At 49.7% G+C, this 22,457-nt stretch overlaps 1 protein-coding gene across 1 annotated transcript in view; it reads right to left on the bottom strand.

The window, feature by feature from the left end:
• Positions 1 to 342: 342 nt before the first annotated feature.
• Positions 343 to 22,457, bottom strand: part of CTDSPL2 (CTD small phosphatase like 2) — a 30,981-nt gene continuing 8,866 nt past the window's right edge. Inside the window, exons 2-13 of the mRNA XM_033071024.2 lie at positions 14,455 to 14,663; positions 12,892 to 13,030; positions 11,194 to 11,343; positions 10,364 to 10,576; positions 8,673 to 8,751; positions 8,312 to 8,423; positions 7,441 to 7,527; positions 5,841 to 5,903; positions 5,676 to 5,755; positions 3,384 to 3,510; positions 3,064 to 3,159; positions 343 to 2,323 (exon numbers count right to left, since the gene is read on the bottom strand). Coding sequence (XP_032926915.1) covers positions 2,258 to 2,323; positions 3,064 to 3,159; positions 3,384 to 3,510; positions 5,676 to 5,755; positions 5,841 to 5,903; positions 7,441 to 7,527; positions 8,312 to 8,423; positions 8,673 to 8,751; positions 10,364 to 10,576; positions 11,194 to 11,343; positions 12,892 to 13,030; positions 14,455 to 14,646 — 1,404 coding nt within the window. The 5' untranslated portion in view covers positions 14,647 to 14,663 and the 3' untranslated portion in view covers positions 343 to 2,257. The remainder of the gene's footprint in view (positions 2,324 to 3,063; positions 3,160 to 3,383; positions 3,511 to 5,675; positions 5,756 to 5,840; positions 5,904 to 7,440; positions 7,528 to 8,311; positions 8,424 to 8,672; positions 8,752 to 10,363; positions 10,577 to 11,193; positions 11,344 to 12,891; positions 13,031 to 14,454; positions 14,664 to 22,457) is intronic.

Here is a 22,457-nt window from a genome sequence, read left to right on the forward strand (position 1 = left end):
AGCCCATCCCAGCTGGGACAGGTGAACATCCCATCCCAGCTGAACAGGTGAACATCCCATCCCAGCTGGAATAGAACAGCCCATCCCAGCTGAACAGGTGAACATCCCATCCCAGCTGGAACAGCCACGAGCTAGAGCAGATCTGTGAGTGTGACAGCAGCTCTGAGCTGTGCAGAACTGAGCTGTGCAGAACTGAGCTGTGCAGAACTGAGCTGTGCCCTGGCAGGAGCTGAGGGTGCAGAGCCAGGCCCAGGGGAGCAGGGGCTGCAGGCACCCCTCACTCCATCCATCCATCTCCATCAGCTGCCCAGGGGACACGGCTGCACCAAGCAGATGGAAAGGTAATGTTCTGTACATTTTATTTCAATAAAGACATAAGACAAACAGCGTAAAGATGCCCAGATGCCCTAAAGATAAATACATTTAAAAGATTCTCATTAAAATGAATCTGTAGTATTTCTTTCCTGCAAGCAAAATACCTTTCTTTAAATACAAAAAAAATCAGTATTCTGAATTGCAAATGTTTTTTCACTTTTTTGCAGAAAATCTGCCATGATGATTTTGTTTTTAATGAATAAGGATTTTCCACAAAACAGGCTTGCTCTACATGCTAAGTTTTAACAGTTCAGTGACACCATGTGCTAGCTACATACACAACAGATAATATAGTAAGAAAACACTCAACCTGATGAAAAGTTAAAATCTTCATTAATACACTGGAAAAAGTTGACATAACTCATGCCTTTTAAAATCAAAAATACAAAAATTAAATGTTTTGCTAAAAAGATTTTCCTTATTTTAAGGACTCATTTGAAAATGAAGCTGCATGTAATTTGTACAATAAAATTGTACAAGTAAACAGGTAATATACATAAAAAATTAATTGACATACTTCTCAATTATCAGCTGTCCACCTTTAATTTCCAATACTGTACTTTCTTATCAAGCATACAAAATAGCAAACTTCTCTTTAGAAAAAGTGCCGTTCTGTGACATCTTTTACACAAAACCAGTCCGAGCCTGTGGCGTGGCAATGCAGTCGAGAGGCAAAGCTTCCTAACTCGTACAAATTCTCCCTTCCACAAAAAGCCTCCGGGAAAAGGCGATTCCCAGCTCGACAATCCCAGCTGAGCACGGGAGCCAGGCTGGACACCAGGGGATGGCAGGGGCAGCCCTGCCCTGGAGGCTGCAGGAGTGTCACAGGAGCCCTGCCCAGGTGGGCACACTGCCCAGGTGGGCACACTGCCCAGGTGAGCACACTGCCCAGGTGGGCACACTGCCCAGGTGAGCACACCTGCCCAGGTGGGCACACTGCCCGGGCCACAGCAGAGGTGAGGTATTCCTTGTCCATCGTGGTGCCACTGCCAGCTGTGCTCTGTCCAGAGGACGTGCCATCGCAATGGTTCAGGATATTCCCAATATTTGTCATTCTTATCTTCGTCTTAGCTAGCCAGTCTCTTGATTTTTTTGAAAAGGTTTCGACTACAGTAGAATATTACAGAAAGAAAATATAAATGCAGGGTTGGGGTTTTTTTTTTTTTGTGGTTTTTTTCAGTTTTTTTTTCTTTCTAAATGAAACTTACGTGGGCTAAAACTAGAGAATATTTTTAAACAAATATACAGGATGCAGGCAGACAAAGCAGGGAAACGGCCAGCCAACTGTTTAATAAAAAAACTAACAAAATTTGGCTATTTCCAGAAAAACTATGAAGCGCCTCAACTAAAAGGAATGCATAATGAAATTCTAATCTAATACAGGTCAAAAATGTAAAAAGGTTATAAACCTTAACAGGAAAAATAAAACAACTTTTACTGGCCATTCCTGTTGAAATGAGAATCTTAAAAGTAACAGAAAAGTGGCTACAAACCCACTTAGAGCACCGAACAGAGAGAAAATCCGAGTCCGTTTTCAATCTCTGTTGTATCATAAAATCCTGTGTTTCTACAGGTCAAACTGCTGGTGGCAGAAACAGAATTTTCTTTATAAACTGCAGATGTCCTGTACATAAAAAATTTCCTTGGAGTTGCACTAGTTCTAAAGACTTTTCTGTTCTAGCCTCCCTACTGGGTACTGGATTGTACTGATGGCGGCAACCTCAGGTGTAGAAAGTCTCTTCCTGTAACCCTTGATCATTGTTGGGCACCAAAGATAAGAAAAGCAAGACGGGGTACAAAAATGCAAAATTTCAACAGTAATGGCAATGTTTTGTATTAGTCCAACAGGGTCCTGCATTTTCTCCCCTCGGCAGTGAGAGCTTTAGTCGGGGGGTAGCAAATCATGCAAGCGAAATCTGTCTCGGATGTGAGGTCGGACGTCTTCGTTCTGTGGGGGAAAGAGCAGGGTTAGAGATGAGCAGAGACAGAACCCCAGGGCAGCAGGGCAGTGTAACACCCCTCTATGAACAGAATAAACAGAATAAACAGAATAAACAGAAAGGGCAGGGTTAGAAATGAGCAGAGCCAGAGCCCCCTGCAGCAGGGCAGTGTAGCACCCCTCTATGAACAGAATAAACAGAATAAACAGAAAGGGCAGGGTTAGGACAATGAGCACAGCCAGAGCCCCCTGCAGCAGGGCAGCCTAGCACCCCTCTATGAACAGAATAAACAGAATAAACAGAATAAACAGAAAGGGCAGGTTTAGGAGAATGAGCACAGCCAGAACCCCCTGGAGCAGGGCTCCTTGTCCAGCACCCTCTATGAACAGAACAAACAGAAATCTCCAGCTGTGCCATTGCAGACTCACAGAAACAACTCCACAGCATCCACACCAGCTCAGGAGGGAATTATTGGCTTTTCAGGAATAAAGACACACAGCACAGCCAGCAACAGGCACTGTGGCCTCCAGATGCTCAGAGATTCCCAATTTCCTTAAGGCTGATGTCACAGTCCCACAGCCCTGCATTTCACACTGCCAGCAATGACAAGTCCCCCTCTGCTGTGTGAACACGTCCCTGGATCTTCACCAGCCTCAATCCCAGTGACTCAGAAACCCTTCACAACAGGTGAAAGTATTAAAGGAACTCACTGACAGTTGTGGGAAAAGCCAGGAGAGCAAACACTTACCAGCTCTACGAGTTTCTCCAGAAATGGAATCAACTTTAGGAGTTCATTATCATTTTTATCCATGAACCAGCTTTCTATAGGAATTCCATTGGAAAGCTGAAGTTAAAATATGAAAAAAAAATTATAAACACATGATTAATACCTAATTTATCTACAAATATGCCTTGTGAAATAGCATTTGGGGGAAAAATGTTTCCAAGTTAGAGATTCCTGAGTACTTTCCCACAGTTTGGTTTGCAAATTCCAACACAAAGCCCCAAAGTCACCTCAGAAGTGAAATGCAGGCGTGGGGCTCCCACCCAGGTGTCCCAGCCCCTCACCTGGTAAGCAAAGGCTTGTGGTGAATTGTCAATGATGATGGTTTTGGAGAGGTCTCTGCCCAGGATGTTCAAGTCCTTGATGTAATTCCCTTGTACACACACACAGTGCTCACGGAAGAGTCGGTGCCTGTCAGCAAAGGAAAACTCATCAGGGAGACCAAGGGCAGGGACACACTGACCAGGAACACTGAGCTTTGCCAAGCATTATCCTATCCAAAGTTTTCTCTCCTTCTGTTAGGGAACTGTGCCCTTTTCCTGCTCTCTTCAGAGTTTTTCACTGGTAAGATGCCCAGCTGAGGTGATTTTGCTCTAACCCAGTTCTGGGGAGGGTGTTTGTATTTATTCAGGCTCTTCTTTCCCTTTCACAGACAGGCCAAGAAGGGACCCAGAACACCCCAAGGATGTGCACAGAGCCATTCACTGGGGTTTATTATCCCTTTATTCTGTCCCAACCCTCCCAGGACAGGAGTGTCACAAGGAATGTTTCCTGTCCTGTTACACCTCTGCTGCCCATTAACCCATCTCAGGTATTACATCTCAAAAAAAGCCTTGGGGCCACAGCACCCATCAGCTCCCTCCCTGCCCACGAGCCTGCTGCTGTGGAATTCAGGACAGAAGAAATGGATGGGCTGACTAAAAGGGCTCTGACTGGGAACCAGCAGGAATGAAGCTCCCATTTCATGGCTTTGCACAGGATTATAGATGGTGAGGAGGCAGATTTGGGGCTGCCCAGCCCCAGTGCAGCCCCTTGCAGGCTGCCTGCATGCTGAAATGGAGCTCAGGAGCTGTGCACAGCTCATTCCAGGCAGGAGCTGAGCTCCCAACGTTGCCATGGAGGGAAATGAGCTGCTGCATTTAAATATAGAGTGTGAGTCACACGTGTGGGGCTGACAGGCACCTGGGGCCCAGCCAGCTCAGCCACAGCAGCCCCACAGCGAGCCCAGAGCATCCCTGCAGCCCCCCAGAGCATCCCTGCAGCCCCCCAGAGCATCCCTGCAGCCCCCAGAGCATCCCTGCAGCCCCCAGAGCATCCCTGCAACACCCCAGAGCATCCCTGCAGCCCCCAGAGCATCCCTGCAACACCCCAGAGCATCCCTGCAGCCCCCAGAGCATCCCTGCAGCCCCCAGGGCATCCCTGCAGCCCCTAGAGGTGCCTGGGCCACTGCCCCTCCTGTGCCTGCAGGAGCCCTCAGAGCCCTGCTCACATCAGGGGTCTGCAGGAAGGGGTGACACCTGGAGGAGGGTGTGACACCTGGAAGAGGGTGTGACAGGGACACCTGGAGCAGGGTGTGACACCTGGAGCAGGGTGTGACACCTGCAGGAGGGTGACACCTGGAGGAAGGTGTGACACCTGGAGGAAGGTGTGACACCTGGAGGGGGGTGGGACACATGGAGGGGGGTGTGACACCCAGAGGAAGGTGACACCTGGAGGAAGGTGTGACACCTGGAGCAGGGTGTGACACCTGCAGGAAGGTGACACCTGGAGCAGGGTGTGACACCTGCAGGAAGGTGACACCTGGAGGAAGGTGTGACACCTGCAGGAAGGTGACACCTGCAGGAAGGTGACACCTGGAGGAAGGTGTGACACCTAGGGGAAGGTGTAACACCTGCAGGAAGCTGTGACACCTGCAGCAGGGTGTAACACCTGCAGGAAGGTGTGACAGGGACACAGCCCCACAGGGTCCTGACCCCACCCTCTGGGGGTGTTTCCCTGGCCTGGGACACCCCCCCAGGGGAAGCCCTGAGCAGAAATCCGTTTGGGTCCAGCACTGCCAGGTGAGAGGGACAGAATGTCACCCCTGCAATCCCCTCCTGCCCTATGGAACTGGGAGAGCCAAACACCTCCCAACAAGGCTCAGCACTGAGAAATGAAAAACCAAACCAGCCCTAAGAGAAAACCAACAGACAAATGATTTTGTGACTGAATGAGAATTAAAAGCATGCTGATTGTAAAAGCTACACAAGTCACAATTCATAGTAAGTAAAATTGAATAGTTTAAAAGTAATCAGGTACTGATCTCATTTCCTTTATTTGCAGTGTGTGTTCCAAAGCAATTTGTGATCCCCAAGAGGTCATTTCCCATGAGCCAGCCTAACAGAGACTGAGCAGACACAGGTTTGGGCCCGGGGTTATTTCATCACAGGCACCAATTCCATCACTTCAATCCATTTTTCTCCCTCCCAGCCCAGGCAAAGCCCCGAGGAGGCAGCCAGGGAGCCTCTGCAGCAAGGAGCAGTCCCAGCCCTGCCAGGCACAGGAGCAGTTTGCTCAGTGCCATTGTTTGGTTTTACCTGACCAGCTGCTTTTTGGGGTCCAGGATGTTCAATAGCTTGTCTGCATACACCTTCTTAGAAGCAGTAAACAGAATGATCTGGGGATTGGAGAGCAAAGAGTCACCACTGGGGGTAGAAATAAGGGGATAAAAATGAAGTTCAGAGGTGGTGTGTGAGCTTTACCTCATAGATCTGAGACATCCTCTCCAGGAACTCTCGGAAGAACGGCCTTAGCCGGACGTACACCTGCAGCACAGAGGGGCTTCAGCACACTGCCCAAACCCCAAATCCCTAAACCCCCAAATCCAGCCTTCAGCACACTGCCCAAACCCCAAATCCCAAACCCCCAAATCCAGCCTTCAGCACACTGCCCAAACCCCAAATCCCAAATCCCCAAATCCAGCCTTCAGCACACTGCCCAAACCCCAAACCCCCAATCCCCAAATCCAGCCTTCAGCACACTGCCCAAACCCCAAATCCCAAATCCCCAAATCCCTAAACCCCCAAACCCCCAAATCCAGCCTTCAGCACACTGCCCAAACCCCAAATCCCCAAATCCAGCCTTCAGCACACTGCCCAAACCCCAAATCCCTAAACCCAGCCTTCAGCACACTGCCCAAACCCCAAATCCCCAAATCCAGCCTTCAGCACACTGCCCAAACCCCAAACCCCAAACCCCCAAATCCAGCCTTCTGCACACTGCCCAAACCCCAAATCCCAAATCCCCAAATCCCTAAACCCCCAAACCCCAAACCCCCAAATCCCCAAATCCAGCCTCCAGCACACTGCCCAAACCCCAAACCCCAAACCCCCAAATCCAGGCTTCAGCACACTGCCCAAACCCCAAACCCCCAAATCCCTAAACCCCCAAATCCCCAAACCCCCAAATCCAGCCTTCAGCACACTGCCCAAACCCCTAACCCCCAATCCCCAAACCCAGCCTTCAGCACACTGCCCAAACCCCAAATCCCAAATCCCCAAATCCAGCCTTCAGCACACTGCCCAAACCCCCAAATCCCCAAATTCCCAAATCCAGCCTCCAGCAGCATCCCCCAAATCCAGCCTTCCTTCAGCAGTACTCCCCAAACCCAGCAAACACTCCCCAAATCCCCAAATCCAGCATTCCTCCAGCAGCACTCCCTGCCCTCCCTGCAGCCATCCCCTCCCAGCACAGCCCACTTTGGGCACAGGAGGCCAAAATGAGCAGCAGCAATCAGCAGCAAGGCTCAGCTCCTGCACAAGAACACCCCAGGGACTCCAGAGTCCCTCAGCTCCAGCCTGGGCAGCTCAGGGGGAGCAGGACACAGAAATATCAGCCCTAACATCCACTGGAAAACTGGATGGAGTTAGGAAAAAATGTAATAAAATACAGAAGTTCTAAACTAGAAATGAATGGGGTTGCTTTGACTGAACAGCCTGAGTCAGCTCTCACCAGGGCAGAGCCCTGGACACAAGAACTAAATCCTCCTCCTAAAAACCACCACCAATCACTGAGCCTGGGGGTGTCAGAAATGATTTCAAGAAGGTTTCAGCTGTTTCTGCATTTCCACAAACTCCAGCAGCAGCACACAGAGCTGCACACAGAAACCCTTCCCAGGGGTTCTGCCTCTCCCTGAGCCCAGGGCAGGATTTGGGCTCCTGGATCAGTCTCAGGAACTCCAAATTTCCTGCAGTTATCACCAGGCAGGAGTGAAATGCCAGGCTGCTGCTTCTCCCTCCAACAACCACACACAGCAAGGGCTCCCACAAAACCAAATAAACACGTTTGTGTTCTTCTATTCACCTGGTAAATGACATCTTGAAAAAGAACTGGAAAAGTGAGTGCAGCATCTTCTAATTCGTTTAGACTACAGTGCACTAATGTTTCATCCTAGAGGAAGTTACATAAAGGAAAGGAAAGAGTGTGAAAAGGCAATGTTGAAAATAGAAGTAGTTTCTGCATTTTGTGTTCATTTTAAAGCAGGTTTATTTAGAATGGAAAATGTAGGTTTGTGTAAGTGCTGTCAAGACTGAAGAAAATTCTTAGGATGAATTAAACATTTCATTATTGCAATTTTTAAATTTTCACTGGAACTGCTGGGGGTGCAGCTATAAGGAGATATTTCATTTTGTGGGCTCTGCTCTCATTCAGTTCCAGCCTGATTGTTCATTGGGAATAACCCACCCACTCCAATGACCCAAGTGATGCTGCTCAAAAAACACAGACCAGAGGCTCTGAAACACCTTTCCAGACTCAACAAACCATCACAAAGACAAATACCTTTTATAAGAGTATTTCAGAAAGTGGATTTGTGCCCTTTAAGAACGTTCTAAAAAGGAAAAGTTTCATTTTTCATCAGTCTCGAGGAAAGACACTCGTAACTGAATTTTCTTATTTATTCCACCTCATTTTCCCACACTGGATTTAGGGAAGTTTTATGGGGACAGATAACTGAGATGTTCAAACTGTAATGCTTTTTTTTTTTTCCCTTAAGCAGGATGGAACCATTTGACAAACACAGCTCACAATTAATTCTTTTTCAACTATTTTTAACTAAAATTTTGCAACATTCAACAGTCTTTGTTTAAAGCAAGCAAAAGTGATTTCCACAATGAACAAAACAAGGGAAATGCTCCATCCCCCTGCTTTGGTTTGTGTTTATAAAGATATTTACCAAGTCTAGAACTAATGAGAACTCTGGTGTGCTTCTGGTTTTCAGTGGGAGAGCTGGCTTCCTGTTCAGCTGCTCTTCTGTTAGTGGGGGGACATGTTTGATGAAATAGTATCTGAAAAGAATTCAGATTGGGTGTAAAAATGTACATTATTGTAGGCCAACTTAATATTTGAAATATTTAAGGCACAAGAAGTATTTTAAATTGAAATAAACCCCAGATGAGCACACACATTTGTTTTAAGCTGAGAGGTTCTGGAGTTCGTTATCATAACATGAAAATAAGCCAATTTAAATAGAAGTAACTTAATTCAATAGCCCAAATGATGAATTTATTATTCCCAGGAGGAACACTGGCACTTACGGATCAAAGACTTCCCAGTCCTCTTCGTAGGTGGCTTCTGCATGAGCTGATGAGTAGCCACTGTCTGGAGATACTGGTGCTGAAATTCAACCAAAATGACCAAAACAAAAAATAAAACAAAAAACCACAAGAGCTGTTCTTATTAGTGCAGTTCTTTAAAGTGACAATTTGCACTCGAGACACGAGGGAGGAGAACAAAGTGTCCCTGCAGCCCCAGCTGCCCTGCCCAGAGGTGACTTCACCCCAAGCTGCTCATCCCCAGGGCCTGCAGGGGCTGGGGAGGCTTTGGCCAAGGATCTGATGCTGCCCATGCACACACAAGCTGAATTTTATGGCTCCAGTTTTTGTCAAAAAAAAGATGTTGTCTACCATAGAAAATAGAGAACATGAGTGTGAGTGTAGGGTCTGTGTGTTTTCATTCACTGTGTGGTTCTAACACACGACATCAAAATGCAGCCAGGTTCTCTCTGGAGACCAGAGTGTGCAGCTCAGTGTTAACAATCCCTCCTTTCCTCTGGAATCTCTGCTTCCATGGCAGGAAGTGCTGCTCCAGTGACACAATAAAGGATTGGAATGCTCTGCCTGGGGAGGTGATGGATGTGTTAAAGAAAACCTGGATGTGGCACTGGGTGCCATGGTGGAGCTGAGGTGCTGGGCATGGCCTGGACTCCATGACCTTGCAGGTCTCTTCCAGCCTGGTTATTCTGTGATTCTGTAACTTTGTGATTCTGTGATGAGGCCACCTGAGCTACAGCAGGAATAGATACACCCTGCCAAAACGGTGACTTGGGTGCACAAACCACACCTGTCTGCCAGCCATAAAAATCAGAATTAACACTGTTTGCAGGGCCCAAGGGCAGGAGGACACAGTCCCTGCCAAGGTGCTGGATCACTCCCTCCCTGTGCCCCTGCCACAGGCACTGTCCCTGTCCCTGGGACACAGACACTGTCCCTCTGCACACACACTGTCCCTGTCCCAGTGACACACACAATGTCCCTGTGGCACTGTCCCTGTGGCACTGTCCCTGTCACACACACTGTCCCAGTGGCACTGTCCCTGTCACACACACTGTCCCAGTGGCACTGTCCCTGTCCCTGTCACACACACACTGTCCCTGTGACACTGTCCCTGTCACACACACACTGTCCCAGTGGCACTGTCCCTGTCCCTGTCACACACACACTGTCCCTGTGACACTGTCCCTGTCCCTGTCACACACACACTGTCCCTGTCACACACACACTGACCCCGTCCCTTACCTGTGAGCGGGGGCAGGTCGCGGTCCCCGGGCTCCTCGCTGTCCCTGTGACACACACACTGTCCCAGTGTCCCTGTCCCTGTCACACACACACTGTCCCTGTCACACACACTGACCCTGTCCCTTACCCGTGAGCGGGGGCAGGTCATGGTCCCCGGGCTCCTCGCTGTCCCTGTGCACACACACTGTCCCAGTGTCCCTGTCCCTGTCACACACACCCTGACCCTGTCCCTTACCCGTGAGCAGGGGCAGGTCGCGGTCCTCAGGCACCTTGCTGTCCCTGTCACACACACTGTCCCTGTCACACACACACTGTCCCTGTCCCTGTGACACTGTCCCTGTGACACTGTCCCTGTCCCTGTCACACACACTGTCCCAGTGGCACTGTCCCTGTCCCTGTCACACACACCCTGACCCCACCCTGTCCCTTACCCGTGAGCGGGGGCAGGTCGTGGTCCCCGGGCTCCTCGCTGTCCCCCAGGCCGTTGTTGACAGCCCTGAGCTGGCCCTGCCCGGGGAAGGCGCCGTTGGTGGATGTGGCCGTGGCTGTGCTCGTGGTGATCTCGTCCACCTGCTCCATGTCCAGCTGCTTCACGATCTCCTCAGCCTCCACGGCCTGGCCCGGGGAGTCCGAGCCCGATGTTCCTGAGGGACATTTCCAAACACTCCTTACCCTGAGGGTGAGCTCCGTGTCACAGTGCTCAGCTCATTATTAACCACACACACAGTGCTGTAATGCTCACACTCATTAACCACACACACAATGTTCTAATGCTCACACTCAATATTATTAACCACACACACAGTGCTCTAAGGCTCACACTGGTTATTAACCACACACACAAACTGTCCTAATGCTCACACTCATTATTAACCACACACACAAACTGTCCTAATGCTCACACTCAATATTATTAACCACACACACAACATCTCTGAATAATTACAGATATTTGCACTCATTCATGCCACAAAAATAAGAACCAAACCAAAAACCTTGACAGTGTCTTGTCTTGTCGTGACATGTTTGAGACAAGAATGTAATCCCTTTTTTTTTTTAAACTGAAAGGTGCACCACCAAATACACCCATGAAAGAAAGGTTTTAATGCTTGTAAGCTTTTTCATTAACCATCAGCCCATCTAAGATTAAGGAGCCTTTTTGCCTGGCAGCAGTAACTCTTGGTTTGTAAACCAGAATGAAAAGTGTATTGAATCTATCACTCTCAGCTTCAAGAGTATTGGCTTTTTGAGTAATACTCACCATTTTTATTTGCTGGTGAAAAAAAATTGAAAACAGGAGAAAAGATGGTTCCCAGTAACGTTGTTCGTGGGGGGCTGCCTGTGGTAGGGTTATCTTCCAATTTTCCATTCTGCTTTACGTGTTGGTTTGTCATCTCGTAACTTCCAGCTTCTGGAAAATAAAAAGTCTGAGTTTTACCACCAGCCAGCTGGGCTTCAGCTGCCTCTGCTCCTTTATGGTCAGCACTTGCACTCCAGGGTGAACTCCTGTCCATGGCTCAGCTGGCTCCATGAGAGTCTGCACCAGCACAGACCCCAAATGCCCATTGTGAGCAGCCCCCAGAGCCTCTCTGCAGAGCAGGCAGCAGCCCCTGCTGCACAACAGCAGAGCTGCAGATCCTGGCAGGATGTGCTGGGAGCAGAGCTCAGTGCTCTCAGTGCCAGGACTCCACTAGAGGGAGGCAGGAGAAAGGGTCAGGATTCCCTGCCCAGCCTCAGCTGCTCCAGACTGTTTGTCCCTCCCCACACACAGAGCACAGCCACAGCTGGGAGGGGAAGGAATTGCCAGTTTTATCCCAAAGGACAGAATTCAGTGAATGTCCACTTACAGATCTGACACTGAGCAAGGGTGCTCTCCCATGCCACAGCTCAGATCCCCACCCCACACTTCTGACAGAAACCTGTCTGTGTCTGACAAGTGCTCTCAGCATCCAGGACACCTGCTTACTTCCACAAACATCAGGAGTTGGGAGGTCACATTTCCCTTTTATTTGTGAGAAAACTGGAAAAGAGCTAAATCTAATTATTATGGGACTTTTAGAATAATAATTAAAAACAACAAAAAAGTTAAATTAGTTCCAAAGTAGCTGCTGCTGATCCAAACTGTTCTCCCACAGACACAGTGGACATGTCTGGGGGTGATGGAAGTGCTGCTCACCTCCCTGGGAATCCTGTTCTGCTCTGATCAGCTCAGCCCTGCTCTCACTGAAGGCAGCCACAAGCCCCAGGAACCTTCCCCAGAGTAGAAGGGCCCTGGATCAGAGCACAGCTGGGGGATCAGGGAATTCTCCTGGAGCAGAGCACAGCTGGGGATCAGGGAATTCTCCTGGAGCAGAGCACAGCTGGGGGATCAGAGCACAGCTGGGGGATCAGGGAATTCTCCTGGATCAGAGCACAGCTGGGGGATCAGAGCACAGCTGGGGGATCAGGGAATTCTCCTGGAGCAGAGCACAGCTGGGGGATCAGAGCACAGCTGGGGGATCAGGGAATACTCCTGGATCAGAGCACAGCTGGGGGATCAGGGAATTCTCCTGGAGCAGAGCACAGCTGGGAGATCTGAGCACAGCAGGGGGATCAGGAAATTCTCCTGGATCAGAGCACAGCTGGGTGCCATCAGGAACCCCTGGAGCAGAGCACAGCTGGGAGATCTGAGCACAGCAGGGGGATCAGGGAATTCTCCTGGATCAGAGCACACCTGGGTGCTCTCAGGAACCCCTGGATCAGAGAATTCTCCTGGATCAGAGCAGAGCTGGGTGCCATCAGGAACCCCCTGGATCAGAGCACTCTGGGGTGCTATCAGGAATTCTCCTGGATCAGAGCACAGCTGGGTGCTATCAGGAACCCCTGGAGCAGAGCACAGCTGGGGTGCTATCAGGAATTCTCCTGGGTGCCATCAGGAACCCCTGCAACCAGAGCACAGAGGCAGGATGCCCTCACCCACCTCCATTGATCTGACTTTTCCGCCGCACTCTCGAGAGCTGTTTGTTGGGGTTCTCCCCTGTCTGGGGGGTGGAGGTGATCAGGTTGTTATCAATGTCCCGCTCAATCCGACTCCTCTTGCTGGGATTTTCTCTTTCTTCCTTAAAACAGAAAAGAGGGAAAGAAGAAGCGTGCTGAGCAGTGCCTTTTCCATGGAACAGACACAGAATCAGGTTATCTCCTGCAGAAGCTCACCAACAATCCCTTCACTGCTCTGCTCCCCTTCCAGCTGCAGAATCTGCAACAAGGGCCTGGCCAGCTGGGATTTCACACGAGTTTAAACTAAGTCAGAGAATGGGGAATGAAAACTCTGCATGGAGCTGCTGTAGCAGAAATTGTCTTTACAGCCAACCTGTAAATATTCCAGTGCTGCAGAGGCTGGCAAAGGCAGAGACAAGCAACTAAAATTACCTCAAACTTGATTTCTCTGCCTGTTAAATGCACAGCAGGTGAATTGCCCAACAACATCCAGTGTGACAACCCCTACCAGTACAGGGCAAAACTGAGCTGTGGAAAACCCAAAGTTTGTCCTTACCTGGGAACCAGAGACTGCTGCACTCATGGGAATGAGACAGAACCAAAGAGTTCTGCACATCTTCTGTGCATGGCTCTATGTGCAGGCACAGGTTTGTGACAGGTTTCTTACCCTTTTCCCCCAATTTGATCAGATTTTTATTTATCACATAGCTGCTCTGGGATACACTGTAAATTAGTTATGACTTCTTGGATACTCTTCTTTCAAATCTGCAGTTACATAATGGCAGTGTCTGAATCGCTGGGATGGATGATGTGGGGTTTTTAACTGGCCTCCATCTAGAGGAGAAAAAACCAGTTTTTGAAGCAATTGCAAGGTTACATTCAGCCTATCAAAGTTTATACATATATATATTTATGTGTGTGTGTGTGTATATATATTTCTCACCCTCAATGTCCATGCAGCACATGTAACAGGTGTTCACATGTGCAGATCAGTAAAGCTCAGCCTTCCAGCTGCACCAAGATGTGAGATTTTGTTGTTGTTTTCCCTGACAAGATCTGGATGTGATGCTCCAAGCAGGGCAGTGCTCACTGCAGGAATCCCTGAGCAGCTGCATCAATTCCATGGCACTCAGATTTGTGAGGTTTGACCTTCATTGATTAAATGACTCCTAAATGATTTTGGATAAAATTGCCAGAAACAGTCAATTAATGCTTACAGACTGGCTTTTCTAAGTTGTTAGTACTGGTAATTCCTTGAATCTGGATTCAAGGAATCCTTTAAATAGAAATTAGGAATGTAGTGAATTTATTTGACATTTTCACAAAGGAACACCAGGTAACAAAGCCTGTGACTTACTGGACAGTTAAATACACTCACAACTGACTCCTGAAGGTTTCAGTCTGCTTTACCTGACACATCTCACAGGCACTTGTTGCCTTCCAATTCTTTGTTTTGTTTCCACCTCACGATGAATTCTTAACACAACTGATTTTCACTGAAATTGGAAGTGACTGAAAGCACAGCAGGGCCCTGCAGCCCACGTACCTTGGGTGTGCTTCCTTTAATGAACTTTTTGATTGAAGACAAGAGGCCTGTGTCATTTTTGGGTGGTTTTCCCCCGCCGCCAGGTAAGGGCTCCTCCACCTCCGAGTGTTTCCGCTTGGCCCGCAGCGCCCGCTGCGTGTGGAGCTGGTTGGACTGCTGGGCAGCTTTCCTTGTCCTCAGCCTCATCTTCATGGGTACCACATGGAAAGCTGCAGAGGGAAAAACAGCAATCCCTCATTGAGGAAATGTGTTAACTGCAGCTCCTGGAGCTGAAGGATTATGTAAGGCTGGGGGTGCTCCCGACGCACGGCTCGCTCGGTGCTGCAGGGAGAGGAGCACCCTAAAGAGGGACAGACCCATGGGATTGGGTCATGGATACAGCACCCTAAAGAGGGACAGACCCATGGGATATGGCCATGGAGCAGCACCCTAAAGAGGGACAGACCCATGGGATTGGGTCATGGAGCAGCACAGAGCAGCACCCTAAAGAGGGACAGACCCATGGGATTGGGTCATGGATACAGCACAGAGCAGCACCCTAAAGAGGGACAAACCCATGGGATCTGGCCATGGACACAGCCCAGAGCAGCACCCTAAAGAGGGACAAATCCATGGGATTGGGTCATGGATACAGCCCAGAGCAGCACCCTAAAGAGGGACAGACCCATGGGATTGGGCCATGGAGCAGCACCCTAAAGAGGGACAGACCCATGGGATTGGGTCATGGAGCAGCACCCTAAAGAGGGACAGACCCATGGGATATGGCCATGGATACAGCACAGAGCAGCACCCTAAAGAGGGACAGACCCATGGGATATGGCCATGGAGCAGCACCCTAAAGAGGGACAAACCCATGGGATATGGCCATGGACACAGCCCAGAGCAGCACCCTAACCCACAAACCCATGGGATCTGCCCATGGACACAGCCCCCAGCACACCTGAGAGCCTGGCACAACCCTCCTGCTCAGAATTCCAGAGCTGTCCCGGGTGGGAAGCACCTCTCAGGTCCTGGAGGCCAAGCTGAGAACAATCACACCTTGTCAGGCAGGAGGGTGTGGGCTGCCTCGATGAAAGGATTGATTGTAGGGTGCCTGTGTCTCCAGCCCCAGGTGACTGGACTCTGTGACCCAGGAAGTTCTCTCCTCTCTCTGCTCCTCAGACACTTCACTGCAAGTCTCCAGGTTAAAGCTGAGGTGAGGCACAAGTGGGAATTGCTGCCTGTGCACTCAGAGCAGCCCTGCCAGAACCACCCTGATCACACCTTGGGAGCACTCAGGCAAGGCAGGAGTCACTAAAGCAGAGGAAAGGCCATTCCAGGGAATGCATCCCGTTTATCTGGGCTGCTGCTGGGTCACAGCCCAGCCTCAATGTCACTGCCCCCTGGGCTGGGGTCCTGCCTTCTGCAGCTCCTGCTTCCAAGGGGACTCCTCATGGTTAAAATCACTCTGATGATGGATCAGGAGCAGAGAAATTAGCTAGCAAGAAATCCATCTGAGGTGTAATGCACAGAAATACTGGGAAGAAAGTAATTTGCCTTTCCTAGCTGAAATCATGACAAAAAGCAGGTTTTTAAAGAAAATTGTATGCTTATCACTACAGGAATCAGTGCCTGCCTTTCTGGAGTCCATTTAGTGTAGATGTGACTGCTGCAGAGACAGAACAAATATAGCATTTAACATGTAAGTTGCCTTTCTGGAGTCCATTTAGTGTGGATCTGATTGCTGCAGAGACAGAATAAACAGCCTGCAACATTTAACACAGAAGTAATGTCACAACAGGTATGTTGTTTAGGAAAAGGCAATGGTGGCACTGGGATGAGTCACAGACAGGGAAATACTGATAATATTTTTGAAAACCAGTCCCAAACCTGTTACACAGCTGTGTTTGCTCCCAGGTAAATCTCAGTCTCACACGGAGGTGCTGCAGCTAAGGAGGAATGACCCAGGCACTGCCACTGCTGTCACACACAGCAAGGAAGGAGCTCTGGGGGTACTGCCAGGGTGAAACACGGTGTCACACAGAATTACTGCATGGAATAGTCACTGTCACTGCCAGCAAACACATCTGGGCTCATCTTCCACAGGTCCACACTCAGCATTTCCAGCAGTGGTCAGTGCAGCAACACAAGTTCAGTGCAAGTGTCCCCAGCTCTGCAAGGCCACCACTCATGTCCCCAAGTGCCACATCCACAGGGTTGATAAATCTCTCCAGCAACAGGGTGTCCAACACTGTCCTGGGCAGCTGTGCCAGGGCTGGACAGCCCTTTCCATGATGAAATGTTCCCCAAATCCACCTTGACGTCCCCTGCCCAGCCTGAGGCCGTTCCCTCTCCTCTGTCCCTGTTCCTGGAGCAGATCCCAAATCCCCTGGCTGTCCCCTCCTGGCAGGGAGTTGTGCAGAGCCAGAATTTCTCCCTGATCCCCCTTTTCTCCAGGCTGAGCCCCTTCCCAGCACCCTCAGGAATTCTCCAGCCCCCTCCCAGCTCCCTCAGCAATTCTCCAGCCCCCTCCCAGCTCCCTCAGGAGCTCCTCACAGGATTTATGCTCTGGATCCTTCCCCAGCTCTGTGCCCTTGTCTGGGCACACTCCATCACCCCGGTGGCTCTGCTCCTGTTCTCTGCTCATCTCCTTCCCACACTCACTTCAGAGCTGTCAGCTCCTCAGAGACCTGAGCAGTGAGATCACAGGGAAATCCCTTCCTCTGCACACCATCAAAGCAGTTTGTAAGGGCAACCAGTGGGGTCTGAGCTGTGCAGCAGGGTCAGAGAGGGACACAGCTGGACATCACAGAGTGACAGAGGGGGGATTCTGCACAGGACAGAGAACAGAGGGCAGGGATGGCAGGGATGGCTGCAGGGATGGCTGCAGGGATGGCTGCAGGGATGGCTGCAGGGATGGCTGCAGGGATGGCTGCAGGGGTGGCAGGGATGGTTGCAGGGAGGCTGCAGGGATGGCAGGGATGGCTGCAGGGAAGGCAGGGATGGCTGCAGGGATGGCAGGGAGGCTGCAGGGATGGCTGCAGGGATGGCTGCAGGGATGGCACTAGGGGTGGCTGCAGGGATGGCACCAGGGATGGTACCAGGGATGGCTGCAGGGATGGCACCAGGGATGGCACCAGGGATGGCAGGGATGGTTGCAGGGATGGCTGCAGGGATGGTTGCAGGGATGGCTGCAGGGATGGCTGCAGGGATGGCTGCAGGGATGGCTGCAGGGATGGCAGAGAGGCTGCAGGGAGGCTGCAGGAGTCCCAGGAGGCTCCATGGGCAGGGCACTCACTGTTCTGGAGCCCAGGGCTCAGGAGGAGCCCCCTGCCCTGCAGCCAGGTGGGCAGAGCATGTGGGGGCAGCTCCAGCCATGGCACGTGGAACACACAGCCCCAGCTCCCTCTGTGACCTCTGGGATGTCACAGAGCCACCCAGCTCGGACAGGACCCCTGAGCCCAGTCACACCCCAGCACTGCAGGGCCACCTGTCCCCAGGTGCCACATCCACAGGGATGGGGACAGCTGTGCCAAGGCTGGAGAACTCCCAGTGAGGAAATTTTCCTTCCAATCCACCCTGCCCTCCCCTGGCCCAGCCTGAGGCCATTCTCTGCTCCTGCCCCTGTTCCTGGAGCAGATCCCAAATCCCCTGGCTGTCCCCTCCTGGCAGGGAGCTGTGCAGAGCCAGAATTTCCCCCTGATCCCCCTTTTCTGCAGGCTGAGCCCCTTTCCCAGCTCCCCCAGCCCCTTCCTGCCCATGCCCACGCTGCTGTATTGACCACACAAAACAAAAGTGTGCAAAACAGAACTAAAGAAAACTGCAAAACATGGGAAGGAGACTGACACCAGTGAAATTCCAACGTGGGAATGAAAACACCACTTCAAATTTGCTATACTATAGATTGCCTGGTTTTTCTAGAACTGAAACAAGTATCAGTCAGACAAAAGATGAGGCAATTTAATATTTGTCAATGGTGAGAGTGTATTTATCCAGCAGGGAAACGCTCAGCTCCCCTGTGCAGCCCTGCCAGGGACTGCTCTGGCTCACAGCACATCCTGGGTATCAAGCCTGGGGTTATAAATATCTCTAATGGACTTAGCAACAGGTACCTACAATCCTCTCAGAGACAGGAGTTTGCTCTCCTGCACTGGATCCACTTGCTGGGGGAGTTTTTATTGAATTGCAGTGCTGGTTCTTCCCTGAACCAGTCACAATAATCAAGTCTAAACACGCAGGAGAATTTCCCTCCCGAGAGCTGCAGGATTTGGATTTCCCCAGCACGTGCCATCCCTGATGGGCACAGCCAAGTGACCAAGGACAGCCTGGGCTGGCACTGCCACCTCCTCTGTGCTCAGGGAAATCAACTCCCAGACCCCCTTCCCTCTCCAGTAAACCCAGGAAGAGTGGGGGGAAGAAAAGAGAATTGCATGGCAAAGAAGGACTAAAAGGAATATGCAATCAATAATTTGTGGGATGGGCAAATAAATGTAGGAGCTCTCACAAAGCAGCAGCTGAAGGAGTTATGGCTGCAATAAATTCCATTTTCCTGAGTCCACAACACCAAGAGTCAGGCTCCCTGCCCTGAGAACACTGCTGCTGTTCCATGGCACAGGTACACTGTATTTACAGGACAGAAATTCCTGTGAATGAGTCACACTTCAAACTGAGAGCACACCTCCACGGGATCTGCACCCAGGGAGGGCTTATTTCCCACCACAGATCACACTGCTGTTTGCTCTACTTCCCCCCAAACCATTAAAAAGGAAAATTAGGTGAGGCACATCTAATTACAGGGTTTAGGGCTTTCTGATACAGGAAAATGTTGAAGATGGTAAAAGAACAATGGTGAAGAACAATAGGAAGAGACAAGTGACACATCAAAACACCTGGAAAAAATTCAAAACTAGTGTGGAACAATTTCTCCATTCAGTTTGGCACTCAGGAATAACACTGGGCTGCCACCACAGAAATCCATCCATCCCAAACCTCCACACCAGGAGCTCCAGAGGATTCAGACAACTTGAACATGCCCAGAGTGTGACTTTGGTGACTGCAACACAGGAGCTGAAAAACTTCTAATGATTTATCTGGGGCTTTTCTTGAAGCATTTTTATGTGAAGCCAAGAAAGTAAATTATTTTTTAGAGTTTTTAAAATGTTGAGCATCAAGGCATGGTGTAAACAGAGATGGAGAGGTGAGCAAGGGCACAAAGGTGTGAGCTGTCCCCAGATTTAAGAGCTGTGACACTGAGGGACTGCAGTGGAGGCAGGACTGGTGTCCCAGTGCTGAGATGGGTGTGCTGCTTTCACTCACTCCCTGCTGGGTCACACACAGAGCACAGATTTTGTTCACTTTCCCCCCAAACTAGTCGTGCCAGAGGTGTTTCCCCAGCACATCTGTGCAGTGTCCCAGGTGTGAGGTGAGGAAAGGAGGAGGAGCAGTGCTCCCAGAGCTGCGTGGGATGCAGCACAGGTCCCTCCAGGACACACAGACCCTGCCAGCCCCGGACACCAACAGCCACCGTGGTGTCCCCAGCACCCAGCACAGGCAGGGAAAGCCTCCAGGCAGCCCCAGCACTCCCCACACCTCAGGGAAATGCTCTTTGTTAGCTCAAGATGTTGAGACTCTTCCCCTAAAACGACCCTTGGCCTTTTTTAACCAACTTATTCTCCTTCCTAGAAAATTACAGTAATTTCATGTCACTCCAGCAAATGTGTTTTGTATTTTCCAGTGTGCTGCATGCACTACTTGCCACTCTTCTCCAATCTTTAGCTGTGCTTTTCTGCCACTGCAGAACTCAGAGCAACAAACCAGGAAAGCCTGGAAGTGATGCTGGTCTGGGCTGGGTGAAAGCAAAATGCAAAGGCACTGATTCACTGGAATAGCAAATCACCCCATATGTGCTGTTCACATGTTGGTGCTGGGTTATGGAATCTGGATAAATGTACAAAGCAACCAGAGTTCCATCACAACAAGAGCAAGGAATTACAACTTCCAAAGGCACCTCTAAACTCTCCCAGTTTCACTGACAGTTCATTTGCTGCTCCTCCCCACCTTCCAGGGCACTAAACCATTTCCATCTGTAAGAAAATCCTGCTTGCAATCCTTGGTCCCCAGTCACCCTGATCAAACCCAGGACATCCCCCTTGTGCTCACCTCCACTCTCCCAAAGTTTGAGTGGCTCCCCACAACAAACACATCCTTAGAAGGATTTTGCCAAAGAAGCACAGCAGCTTTTACAATTGGCCTCAACAGAAAATAGATCTTTTGTTCCTTTATTTTTCTGCTCTAGCCATCATATTTCTGTTTTGCCATTGCTTAGCTAGTGAAGCTTTGTTTTGATTATACCAAATGCATTTGGAACTGAAAGTTTATTCCCTCCCAGCCAAGATATTTTTCTCTTTGCACTGAGGGTACACGCTGGTAATTAATTCAGGCTTTCCAGTCTGTGTCACACTAAGCAAGGAGGAAACTTGGAGAACTGGGGTGAGCACAGGACAAAACCTCAGAGCAGAGCCCCAAAAGCTGCTGCAGAAAGAGGTTTCCAAGTTCTGGTGCTGCCAAAATGACAACTTCACCTGAGTCACCCTCAGAGCCTGCAGGGCTCCTGAGCTCACAAAGGGAAGTTTGCAGAGATTGAGTTTTAGAGGAGCAGTAAGGGATTGCACAGAACCTCCCTGCCCCTGCTGGGACTCTGGAGGGCCCAGCTGTCCCCAGGCTCTCTGGACATTTAATCCACACTGCCAGGCACACAGAGCCTATTTATGGAAGTCAAGTCCCTGTCAGAACCCACAGCACAGAGAGGCTCCTGAGCCTCACAGACCTTCCAGGATGTTGTGATACAGAACTACCCCGAGGAGTTCCTCGTGCTGATTGTCCTGCTCACCTACATCAGTTCTCGTTTTAATTACAAAAAAAGCCAATCAAAAACAAGCAGATGAACCAGCCTGTGTTGCACTATGGCAGCCATGGAGCAGCTGCTGTGTTTGTAGGAGAATTGAGGAATTCCTGCCCAGCACAGAGCTGCCTCTTGCTTTGCTTCACCAGGAAACCCAATCCTGCTCCCTGCACCTGAATCCTGCTGGATCACAGCACAATCACAGATCCCACAGGACCTTGTCAGGCTGCTACCTTCTGCAGGGATAGATAAGGGCTCTGGCTGCTCCTGTGCCCTTAAAAATAGCAGACTATTTTTACTGCAGGATAAAGACTCTTTGAGTGATAATATGATTCTCATGGCCCTGGCAAACACTTGCCTTGGTACCCTGTATCCCTTCAAACCTTCCACAAGAGGTTAAACCCCTCACACCTGCCTTCCCTGATTTAAAATAAAAAAATCAACCAACTGTGTTGTTAAAAATGGGGAAGATTCCAGCCCAGTCAGGATTTGTGTTCCTCAGTGTCCAGACAAAGTTTAAAGGAATCATTTTCCCTTATGAATACACACTGAATTAATCCTGACTCTTCCACAGCCCATCCTGGCTGCTTTCCTGCATGGAAAACTTCATTCTTACAAAATCACAAATCTGAGATTAATTTGTGCATGCTCCTGAGTTAAAACTGACATGAAAATAAGTTCTGAAGGTTTAACAGGTGTCCTCATTTGTGAGTGACACTCTGCTTTTACCCTTAAACCACAATATTGAGACACGATGAACTTGAAACTTCTCCAGGCTCAAAAACTTGCCTGGAATGAATTCCAGGGACCCATCTGATTCCATCACAATGAAGCTATTTCATACATTTTATTTTCATTATTTTTTTGTCCTCTTTTATTTTGAGTAAAAAATCCACAAGAAAAAAACAAAAAACCAAAAACCAACAAGCTTTGTTGTCTACTCAATGGAAAGTTATAGGAAGTTTCTGCTCAATATTCCAATAATACAAAGTATAATAAGCAGAAGCTGCCAATGCCAGGAGACATTGTGTAGGGTAAAAGTGGCCTGTGCACACTGTCCTGTTTCCAGGTGATTCCCCCTGAATTTCACTCATTTCCCTCCCAAGACAATCAGCCCAGGTGG

Source organism: Catharus ustulatus, chromosome 12, assembly GCF_009819885.2.
Source record: "Catharus ustulatus isolate bCatUst1 chromosome 12, bCatUst1.pri.v2, whole genome shotgun sequence".
Taxonomy (NCBI): Eukaryota; Metazoa; Chordata; class Aves; order Passeriformes; family Turdidae; genus Catharus; species Catharus ustulatus.